At 31.1% G+C, this 12,341-nt stretch overlaps 1 protein-coding gene and 2 long non-coding RNA genes across 3 annotated transcripts; 1 reads left to right on the forward strand and 2 right to left on the reverse strand.

Annotated features, from left to right (window-relative positions):
* The first annotated feature begins 1,126 nt into the window (after positions 1-1,126).
* LOC146923159 (uncharacterized) lies at positions 1,127-2,614 on the forward strand. The gene is made up of 2 exons (XR_015010889.1): positions 1,127-1,324; positions 1,893-2,614. It is a non-coding gene; the product is annotated as an uncharacterized LOC146923159 (long non-coding RNA).
* A 1,144-nt stretch (positions 2,615-3,758) lies between these two features.
* Positions 3,759-7,223, reverse strand: CPT4 (Undecaprenyl pyrophosphate synthetase family protein). Its single transcript, XM_085715875.1, has 3 exons — positions 6,704-7,223; positions 6,528-6,595; positions 3,759-4,369 (listed from the first exon to the last, which is right to left on the reverse strand). Exons 1-3 carry the CDS (start codon positions 7,142-7,144, stop codon positions 3,925-3,927), a joined length of 954 nt encoding a protein of 317 aa, XP_085572001.1. The 5' UTR covers positions 7,145-7,223; the 3' UTR covers positions 3,759-3,924.
* A 1,255-nt stretch (positions 7,224-8,478) lies between these two features.
* LOC146923161 (uncharacterized) lies at positions 8,479-11,499 on the reverse strand. The gene is made up of 5 exons (XR_015012733.1): positions 11,222-11,499; positions 10,326-10,462; positions 9,564-9,641; positions 9,277-9,450; positions 8,479-8,883 (listed from the first exon to the last, which is right to left on the reverse strand). It is a non-coding gene; the product is annotated as an uncharacterized LOC146923161 (long non-coding RNA).
* Between the last annotated feature and the right edge of the window lie 842 nt (positions 11,500-12,341).

Below are 12,341 nucleotides of genomic sequence, written 5' to 3' on the forward strand. Positions count from 1 at the left end.
TCAAATTTTGCGATAATTTTTTGCGGAGGAACTTTTAGTAATGTTCTAAACATGTCTGCAAAAAATTGTTTAAAAACTTAAGAGTTTAAGCATAAATTAAACAAATTTGAATTGAGTAGGGACTAATACTCAGTGCAGAAAAACAAAATTAGGTACTAAAAGAGCTATTAAAATTAAGTAAGGACTAAACTTAAGAGGTCCCTATTTTATAGGGACTAGAAACATAATTAACCCTAGTTTATATATGTGTTGTTGTTGTGTACATATGTTAGAATAAATACATGAATGAGAAAAAAGATAGTAAGAATAATATTGTAAATATAAGAAGTTAGAAAGATAAGGCATTCTCTTGTATATTATTCAAAATTCAAAATATAGAGGAAATTTTATCCCTTAAAAAATAGAGGGAATTTTTCTTATTTTATAAAGCAAAACAAAGGAAATTTCATCCTATGAAATCGGACAACTATTTTTCTATAATATAAATTTATAGTGAGGGTATTATGCCTTAGTCCAACACCGTAAAAAAATTTGGGTTCAAAGAAGTAACACTTACATCCTTTCAAAAAAAGAAAAAAAAGAACACTTACATAAACTGAACCAAAAAGATATTAATAAGACTCAAACTCGGGCATGTGATTATCTTTAGTGAAAAAGATATTAAAAAGTTCGAATGATAAAAGTTAAATCGGCCAATATGCATATTGTTGAAAAATGAATTTCATAGATAAAATTTGAAAGAAAAAAGTATTTAGTTTGCCATAAAAGTAATTATGTTAGTCCCTTTCGAAATATCAATAAAGCTTTATTTATTTCCATAGCAGGAGAATTTGATTCTTCTCACTTCACATTAGCTTTAAGGTAACCAACTCATCCAAACACACTAAGAGAAGAATTACAATTTGCTTTCATCCATGGGCGGAGCCACCACCCGGCGAGCCCGGGCACTCGCCCAGGCTCGATCAATACTTTCTTTATATTTCGCCCAACCCAATAGCCCATTAACCCACTTAAAAAATTAATTTTTTTGGGCAAACTCAATATTTTCACACATGCGCGCACAAGAATTCTTGGCTCTATAACTTTTGCCCAGGCTCTGTAAAATTTATGTCTCCGCCACTGCTTTCATCTTTTACATCTGTTACATCTCCATTAACAATGATGTCAAAAAGGGAAATGTTAACTTTTAAGCACTCTAATCCAAATAAGTACTATGTATCACTCTTATGGTTATAGACTAGACTTGGCTTATAAATCCATTGCTTCTCCAACATTTTTTTTCTCACATTTAACATTCTCTCATCCCATTCTCTTCAACATTCAGGTCTCTCTCTCTCTAGATCTCATTCCATTCCGTATCACTATCTATCAAATGATATGTGACAATTTGTGCTCATAAAATTTGGCATGTCTTCTGGTTTGATTGTGTTTATTTTACTTCTTTAGACCAAGTTTGAGTATTAAATTTGTTTCTTTCCAACTTTCATATCTTTTAAAAATTGAATTATAATCCAACTTTCTATAAATTTTTTTTATGAATTTAGAGCATGATTCAATTTGTTTAGGTTTTAGAGACGATTTATTCACTTGACATAGATTTGATGTTAACAAGATGATGTGAATGGCTTAGCTTCTTAAAAAAAAAGTTGATGTGAATTCTAAAAAATATATTTTCCTCTAATTAGTTTTGCTTTCTGATTAGTTTTTTGAAATGTTAATTTAATTTCAATACGAACCTTGTCCATTCGAATTAGTCCTAATTTAAGTTGATCTCTATACACTATGGTGTCACAAAGTCAATTCTATGATATTTGCTAATATTGAATTGAATGTATGATTATAACAATTTTTCAATGTACTGACTCATCAAAATGACATCAATTTTTCAACAGAGAAACCGACCGAACATTATGGCCGAGGAGAAATTGTTCCAACAGCAAATGGTTACCGCCATCAATGGGTTGGTGATGCTGAGCACCCTCTTCACCGTGGTGACTATCATACTTATGAGCAGCTTCATGATTGCATCCCCACAACCACCATCGCCACCAACAACAGCGAACTGGTACACTATGTTATTCATGGTGTTATCATTTTGCTCTTTTGTTTTCACGAAGGTCTTGTCTCTTATCATAAAGCAAGGATGATCATGCACAACTACACGAACAAGGTTAGAAGCTGCTCCATGTTTGGAATAAGCGCGATTCTGTGTGCCAGTCTGCTTCAATGTGGCTCCTGCTTTCTCCTCCAAGGTCTCTTCAATATACTTTCCATCATTATTGGCATTAAGTTTTTTTTTGCTGTCCTTCCACTCTTTATGCTCATTGCTATATGTGTTGGCTTTTATGCAATTCAATTGCGTGTGATAATTATCGAGTGATAACATTAATAGTATTATAAATAAAGTTGAAGCTATACTTGGAAGCAGACTCTTTAGCTTAACTTGCAAGCAACAAGAATCTCTGTTAGAAATGAAGAAGCTGAGAGGGGAGTGCTTGTCAAGGGAAGGAGTATGAATTTTAAAGATTGGTTCTGCTTTCAATTTTCCAACTTTTAGGAAATGAATTAGAATAAATTGAGTTTGAATAGAAAGCTTTCAATTTATCTTATCTTAGTTGTTGTGTGTCTGATGATATTAGTTACAAAGATGACATGTTTTGGTTTGGTAGCTGGAGATCGCTCTTGGCTCTACTATGTTTGCTCTATTATTATTAGTAAGAACTATAATAATTTATTTCTTAGCTTACTCTCATGACTAAAATTTGATAGAGGAACACTTTCTTAAAACATTAATGAAACATTAATGTTATTTTCCTATTATAAGTCGTTTTACATTCGTGACATGATTGAGTTACATATATTGTTCGATCAACAACCAGTCAGATGTTTTATCATATGTGGGGGATGTGTAATTACATAACAGAAATAACTCTTTTGCATTCAGAATAAATCTACTTTTTTATAGAAAAAAAAAAAGAAGAAACTAACTTAAGCTTTACATACATGATACCTCAAAACTTCTTTTGCAAGTGTCTTCTAGTATTCGAATGTTGAAGTTATATTTTGATGCAAACAAACAAACTTTTCTTGCAGACCTATGATATAGCAGTTATTATGAACGACAGTTATTTGAATCTTTGAATACTTCTAAAAATTACATTCTTCGAACATTTGCACTAATTGTCTTCAGACGACCATTTCGAGCACTTGTGAAAATTTCAGACATGAAATTTTGAGGAACAATATTTTCTAAGTATGCATTCTCTATTTGCTAACTCGAAATAAATATTCAAATTTGCATATAACATGCGGATGCTAAGAGATTGTTTACCTACAATAAAGACTAAATGCAAAACAAGTACTTCGTCCTCAATCTTGTCCTCAATGTGGTGCGAACTCTTAGCATCTTCGTTACTTGCTGCTCAGTCGTTATAGAAGTGTGGAGAAAGCTAGAATTGTGAGATTACATTGAACCATATATCTCATCGGCTGATGGTATTGTTGACTTGTTATTTACCGTTGTCAAACAAATGTCTCATTTCAAACGTAGTATGTGGTGCACGACCTTGGAGTATATGAAAGAGTCGTAACTTAAAACTTTTGGAGGATATTGATGATGATATCAACATGCTGCCACAATCCTTAATCAATGGTTGTGGACAAATCTCAATGGGTAAAACAAAAACACAATTAGGATAAAACAAAATTTGAATAAATTTTTGTCTAAATAAATTAAATATCGGATATTCACAAGCATATGTAAAGAAAAAATTCATTTACTTGATCAATAAGTATGCCACAATAATTTTCTCAAAAAAAGTATACCACAATAAATACAATAAGACTTCATTTGTAAATTTGTTATATATCACTTCCCACAATAAATACCACTTCCCATATTGGAGAATAAGTATATGGTTGTGATTAATATCGTCCACCAAAACGTCTCTGTCTATTTTGGAATGAAGTTAAGGCTTCTACAAACTCATCCTTTCCAAAATCTGGCCAAAGTTTTCTATTAAAGAAAAGTTCTGTATATGCCAATTGCCATAACAAGAAATTACTAACCCTAAGTTCTCCACTGGTCCGTATTAGTAAATCCGGGTAAGGAAATTCTGTACAATTAGTTTCTAATTCCTTTTCAATAATATTTTCATTTATGTCTTCCAAATGAATAATGCCATCTTGCACTTTCTTGGCTACACTTTTGCATGCTTGGACTAAATCGTATTTTCCACTATAGCTTACTGCCAAAATAAGATGGAATTTGGTATTATCCTTTGTACTCTCCTCAGCACTAGCTATCATACTTTTCAATGACTTGGGGAGCTTTGATGTATCTCCAATCACAGATATTTGAATTCCTTCCCTATTACAAAGCAAATGGTGTTTCATGATTGAATATGTCACTTAATATAAGGGGAAAAAAAAGGAAGAAACAAAAATAATACATATAGTATATATGTCATTATAATTAAATGATGTATATGATATAAATTATGAATAAATGATGAGTTTACTGATTGACATCACATGCTTGGAAATAAATACACGATAGAGAAAAACAAATAACCAATGTGAGTTGGGTCTAGCATAAGGAATTAGACTCTTACCATGCGATGAATCAAAGCATTGAAAAAGTTATCAACATTTATTGTCTAATACAACTCAAATAGAATTACCTCTAATGACAAAGTAATGGTGTTATGTAACCAAAAAAAGTAATGGTGTTACAAGCTGACTAAAAAGTTCACGTAAGATCACTTAATATAAGGGGAAAAAAGGAAGAAACAAAAATAATATATACGTCATTATAATTAAATGATGTATATGATATAAATTATGAATATATATGCTATGATTGAATAAATAATTAGTTTGCTGATTGACATCACATGCTTGTAAATATATAAGCAATAGAGAAAAACAAATAACCAACGTGAGTTGGTTCTGGGTCTAGCAGAAGGAATTAGACTCTCACAATATGATAAATTAAAGCTTGAAACCCTATTGAAAAAGTTATCAACATTTATTGTCTAATTCAATTCAAATAGAATTACCTCTAATGAAAAATACCTATAGAAAAAAAAAATACTCTCTCTGGTCATGAGTATAAAAAACGAAAGGTAGTTTGAAATTTAAGTGTTAATTTTTTCTAAATTCCCCTTTCCTTAATTTAGTAATTATTTTCTAATAACCAAGAAGAAAACAAAGTGTGTTTTTTTTTTTATATATAAAAGACTATTGAGATGTAATAACACTTTAATTAGTACTTCATTCATCTCAATATAAATGTTTTTTAACCAAGAAGAAAACACAGTGTTTTTTTTTTAATATATATAAAAGACTATTGAGATGTAATAACACTTTAATTAGTACTTCATTCATCTCAATATAAATGTTTTTAAGGTTGTATAATTTCCCTGTCAAAAAGAGGTTATACAATTTTTTTCTTAAAAAATGTTGAGTGTGTTAATTTCTTTGATAAAATAAGTTCTATTTCTTTTTCTTTGCCAATTTTTTTTTTTAAAAAAAAAAAGAACTATTGAAATGTAATAACACTTAATTAGTACTTCATTCATCTTTTTTTTTTTTTTTTTGTGGTGGTGAATACTCCATTCATCTCAGTATATATAAATGTCTCTTAAGGTTATACAATTTTTATTTTTATTTTAAATATTAAGTGTGTTAATTTCTATTTATTGCTCTTACTTTTGCCTTTTTTTTTAAAAAAATAATTCTTTTAGTGCTTTATTAATGTAGCACTTAATATAAAGCAGAATATACTAGCAAGTCGCAACGTGCTTAATTACTTAAAGCAGTCATAGGGGTATATTGAAATATAACAAATAATAATATACCCCTAAAAAATATATATATTAATTAGTTAATTATATTCAAAAAAAGTAATATATATCTATATTATTATTATTATATTACTTAAAGCAGTCATAGGGGTATATTGAAATATAACAAATAATAATATACCCCTAAAAAATATATATATTAATTAGTTAATTATATTCAAAAAAAGTAATATATATCTATATTATTATTATTATTTTTGAATGGATATATCTATATATTTTTTGAAAGGAAATATATATATATATATATATATATATATATATATATATTAATAATAATATTAAAAAGGACATAATTAATATTTTTTGAGAAATAATTAATATGCAACAAAATATTTTAAAATATGGCACTTAATTATTGTAAAATTGAATTCTAGCAACGTACTATAGAAAAATATTTATGTTTTATAGTTACCCTACAATATCAATGCATCACTATTGCTTTTCTTTTTTTTTTTTATCTTATCATTTACTATTTTTTTTCTTTTAGTCTTTTTTTCTCATGTCGTTAATGAGTGATAATTTTGTAAAATCACTCATAATTTCTCTTTTCATTAAAAAGTTAACTACAATTTTTTAATATCTGTGAAAATATCAAAACTACTTGTAATAAAATATGGAAGAAGTATTTAATTAGTTAAAGCAGTTAGAATTTAACACCTCTCTAGTGCTTCAATTTCAGAATTTATTGTTCTTTCAAAGAGGCTCATCAAAAATTCAACTTCCACCTGCATATCACCAGTAACACCAATAATCAAAACTAAGAATAACCACTATCAATAACTAATGTCATGTTAATCAAAGTGAACTAAACTAACAAGTGAGATTAAAATGACCTTAGGTCGAATCCAATTATCGGTTGAGAATGCAAAAACAGTTAGAACCTTTATTCCCCAACTATAACACAACCTCACCATCCTTCTCAACGACTTTACACCGGCTACATGACCCGCAGACGGGGGTAACCCCCTCATCTTTGCCCACCTCCCATTCCCGTCCATAATCACCGCCACATGCTTAGGCATCAGCTCCGCTTGCAGTTCCTCCGGCAATGGCTCCATTTCTGAAAAATCTTCGTCCACGGAAGTTTCCCCATCCACCTGATCCTGAAAAGCCGCGGCAATAGTGACGCGTTTGGTAACAAACCTTGAAGAATATCGAGAATGAGTTTGTATCTGAGTGATCCCCCGATGAACATGGTTAGTAGTAGTAGTTGTCTTTGGTGGAGAAGTTATAAGAGTTTTATCTAGTGGCATGGGAAATCTTAACGAAAACATGTTAGCTTTAATGTGAATAAGGGTTAGTGATAACGATTTGGCTAATGAGGGAAATGGAAGGTGGTTATTGTTATTACGTAGTAATGTAGTTTTGTAGGATGTCTTATTTATAATTAAAAAATGTGTTGTTGAAACTTGATTGGTTATGCCCTACATCGTAGAAATTAGAAAAGGGAATGAATGGCTCTAATTAGGTGATGGATGCATATTTTGTCTTTCTCCTAGCAAACAATCACATCAAATATCTTTTGTTCTTTGTCTTATAGCATGTTGGAGTACTACGCAACCTTTAGATGCCAGAAAAATAGAAGACCTCTTGTTCAACACGGCTGGCTGTGGGCATGTGCAAGCAGACCCACTACACATTTACCTTAACTTTGCCAAATTTTAATCGTGTGCTTAAATTGGGTCTCTAACTATATATTTGTCAAAGTTCAACCGTGGTTAAATTAACTAGGATTAGGGGTCTAGTTTGACACACTTTATTTTTATTAGGGAATTAATTTTTAAGATTAGAACATAATCTCTAAAATGTTGATGATGCTCATGCGGTTCAATCATACGAAGAACATAAAATGCAGCAATAATATTTAATTTGTGCGGTCCATATTCTCCGTCACCTAAGAAAGATTGGTCAAACAAATTAGATGATGCACTGTGTGCATATCAGACAACCTTCAAAACTCATTTGGGATTGTCTGCATATCAGCTGGGGTATGAAAAACCTTGGCATCTTCGTGTAGCGTTAGAACACAGGGCTTATGTTGACAGTTGTCTCAAAATTGATGATTGAAGATTTGACAAAAATCGGGCACACGATTTTTGGATAACGTTCATATAGTACAATGTACGAAGTGAAAATTGAGGCACAATTTTGGGAAATCGGGGAACCATTTCTCGGGATCTGAGCACTATATAAAGCTTCATTCTTCATGTTTTTGGGAAAGGTTACAAGAGAGAGAAACATGGGAAACCAAGGGAACACTACAAGAAATTTGCCATATAGCAACGGCAAAAACCGTTGGTAAAGGTCGAAAAAACCGTTGCTATTGGTCAAAAACCTATACCAACGGCCACTTGTTGCCGTCTACAATAATATGCCTATACCAACGGCAAAATGCAGTTGCAATAGCCTATACCAACGGAAGTTTGGGGCGTTGGAAAAATATTTGGAGCTATAGCAACAGCTTTTTACACCTATCTTATAGCTTTTGCCCGCGCGTATATCCGTTGGTATAAGTCAAGACTGTCCGTTGCTATAGGTCTGCTTCCTTTTTTTTTACAAATAATATTTTTGTCAAAAATAAAATATTTTTTATATGCACCACACAATATTTAAAGCAAAATAAAAGAAAATTTCAATTATATTGTCAAATTAACAAGTCTTACAAACATGTGGAACTAACATCTTACAAACTAACAAAGCTACATACCAAGCTCTTATGCTTATAGAACTTACTTAAGACCAACTATTGATGACTTAAGCTTGGATTTCTATTAACAATTTAATCATATTCTCTTAAGAAACTGGAATTGAGAAGGTTATCAACACAATCTTTGAATCATATTTGGGGCCGGCACACACTTCAGCAGATGTTGTAAGGAAGTAAACTTCGAACTTGCCACTTTCACTCGTCTAAAAGATTCTGATGACCTGATGTCGATTCATTGTGCTCTCCATTCTTATTCTTTTGAAAATTAGCAGTCTATTTAATCCTTGTCATCCTAGTATAGCAAACCTGCAATAATAATTACAATTTCAGACATATAATTGCAAGTATTTTAATCAGGCTGAACAAGTATATTATAATTCTTAATGGAGATGTAGTTATCAAACTGAAAATAGAAAAATAGCAGATTATCATAGAAAGAGATAAGTCTTAATGTTCTCTTTCTTGTCCAACACAGTCAGGATCCTTTGGTTTACACAACACCGAACAGGAAACACAAAGCACACAAAAATCCTACGTCCTACAATAACAAGACACAACATTTTGCCCGCGATCATCTCGATCATATTTAAATGTCAATATTAACTCAACACAACAAATCACAATCAGAATGTCTATTCTAGTCAACTCGCAACAAATAATGCTAAATAGTCCCTCAAATGATAATGGTATAGGAAGTACCTTGCAAGGTCTGAAGAGAAGTGGCTTTCTATTTGTAAAAATTCACATGAAGTGCTTGAAACTTGGTAGTATGATTCTTCAAGGATCAAATTACATCAAAGTATTTCAAGAATCAAACTTGCACAACGTTCTTGAACATTTGTAACTTCAAAACGGGTTTTTGTCTCCAAATATCTGGAAAAATGTTATTTAGAATATCATATTAACTTAAAAAACACAATAAACACAAATAATAAGCTGCATATTCTCAATTTGCAAAAATACAAGATTGATTAAAAAAAGTTGACCTCGACAGCCTTAGTAGGCTTGTAATTGTATGTCCATAAGCTGCCTTATCCTCACAACCAACATAGTATGACCTCATACTGCAGCATAGAACGCAACATAGAACACAAGGACAATCCATTATCAGGGGGAAATTATAGCAAACCATATATCTCAATGAGCTAAAAATGGAAGCAACACTCATTAGAAAACAACATAGTACATGTATCTTATCTTTAATGATTAATAATTCTACTTCCAAACACTTAACTACCCATGGAATCCATGTACACTTAGACCATGCTTAAGCAACCAAATGAAGTGCCTAACTCTCTCAATCACGTTTAGCTTCCAAATTTTGGCCCATAACAGCCTCATCAAAATTACACAGCTTATTATACATGCTTGCAACAGAGAATTCGTTATTATTAGCCCCATACCAGCCTTTAAATCCTTTCAATTATCATCACTCAGTGGCAAAATAGCAGCAATATTCTGCTTGACACTCACCGGAGCCCAATCACCAATTAACTAATCAAATTTTTATTAAAAGAAAAATAATTAATCTACTACAAACTACAAAATTATTAATAAATTTTTGCATCATCAACAGAGAGGTGTGAAACGATATCAGATGAGAGCTGAACAAATGAAAAATTGACGTGTCGGCACTACATAACTAATTCATGAAAAACTGAATTAACTACATGTGTCAGTGTTAAACTACTACATAATTTATTAATGAAAAAGTGAAGAAAAAAAAAATTAATAGTCAATCAATATACCTCTTGGTTTATTCTCTAAAGTATGTCCCTAAAAACTTCAGAAACATGAGGCAGCAACCTTAGCAGGCATTTGACAAGCGTAACACACAACAGAACCTTGGGATATAGTGCCACCATTTCCAATCATGCATGATTAACTATTTCAACAAAAACCCAATAATTTTATAAATAAAAACATTAACAATAATAAAGAACAGTGATAAAATTAAATTAACATAATGAATGAGATATAGTAAAAACAAAGATGATATCAGAATAATGACTTAAATCTGTTTGTTCTGTGAGTTTCGAACGGCTACACACATAAAGGAGATAATTGGATTTTTTTTTGTTTTCGAAGAAGCAAATAAGATATTGGCTTTGTATTTTGAACCCAAATAAGAAAAAGAATTTTATAAATTCTTAACAGTGGATTGCTACCTATACCTCTAAGTGCAAAACTTAAATGGATTTGTGTTAGTTTGTCTTGTGTTATTCAAGAATACAAATTAAAAGATCGGAAAGTAGTTGGAAACTATGAATTGAAAGGACTCCTTGACATGGCTCACATCATAATGGAAAACAAATTAATCAAGTTAACACAAGAAAGATCAAGCATCAAGAATGTCCTCAATAATATAAATATTTTCAAGTTCTTTTGTATATGTCAACAGCAAAACCTGCAGGCCAATTAATTATAAATTAACCATCATTCATTGCTATTCACCAAGCAAAAAGTAATACTCAAAAACTAACAAAGTTTAACACCAGACTATACACATCAACCATTACCATATACTTTCAAAATTAGAACTAAGAGACCAAAATTAGAACAATTTGTATATATTCGTAACAAAATGTGCAATTAGGTCTAAATAATAATCCATTCTCAATAATCACCAAAATTAGCATCTAACCTTTCATTGACAAAGAATCATTTTAAAGGGAAAATAGCATTCAAGGAGATCTCCAACCTCGAGTACAGCCCAAAGGAATATTTTATAAACCATGTAGCACCATAAGCTATATTACTTAGAATTGAAACAATTATATACAAACACCTGAACATTCGTTTTCTAAGTGAGATTGTTGAGCACATTATACTTGACTCTTGCAGTTACCCTGCCATCAATGATTGCTCTCCCCAAAAGCAACAACAACAAAATATCATGGTCAAAGAATGCATTATTATAGTATTAATCAAACCTCCGTAGCTTTGACACTGAAACGTCCCACACCGACACACATCACTGCAAACGAATATGAAAAAGCATTCCATTAAAAGGCTAAATAGAAATAGTAACAACATGGCTCCTTATATGGGAAAAAGCATGCATAGCCCCTAAAAGAACATAATCTTGCTAACACCAAATACTTTCACACATAATCTAAATATTTTACACATAATCTAAAAAAATAATCCCTCCATTTAAGAGTCCTTTATAGCGATAACTGTAGAAAAATGTTTATTTTAAGAGATTTTCAGTCAAATTTTAAGCACGTTTAGGAAATCATAAGTGCTTATCATGACAAGTGCTTGTGCTATAAGCTTCAAAAAAGCAGTTCATCCAAACAGGCCCTAAAACAAATTATTAACAATTGTATATGTTTAGAATAATACGCAACAATATTAATTACAAAAGATAAAACAAAACAATAACAAGTTTCAATTTCAGAAAAGCCACATTTATTTTAAATGACCTACAAAAATCTCAAAGATGGACATATTAATAGAATAAATCATCATAGCAAATTTAAAATTTAAAAAACTAAAATAAAACAACAACAAATCAGAAGGTTCATCAGATTCATAAAAAACAAGCATCAAATTAATATAATTAACATAATCAAAACCCTACCACGGAACCATAGAATCCACAGAACAAAATGGAAAATCCAACAAACTATGTAACTAACCGGCCTGAGCAGGAGGAAGAGGCTTAGAAAGAAACAGAGCAGACTTATTGGGCTTGCCTTGTTCCTTGACAGCAACTTTCTTCTACAGGAGCAGCATCTTTGAGTTGTTTAGATACGAAG

This window comes from Medicago sativa, chromosome 5 (assembly GCF_051527215.1).
Source record: "Medicago sativa cultivar Bolivia chromosome 5, Bolivia_mono, whole genome shotgun sequence".
NCBI lineage: Eukaryota > Viridiplantae > Streptophyta > Magnoliopsida > Fabales > Fabaceae > Medicago > Medicago sativa.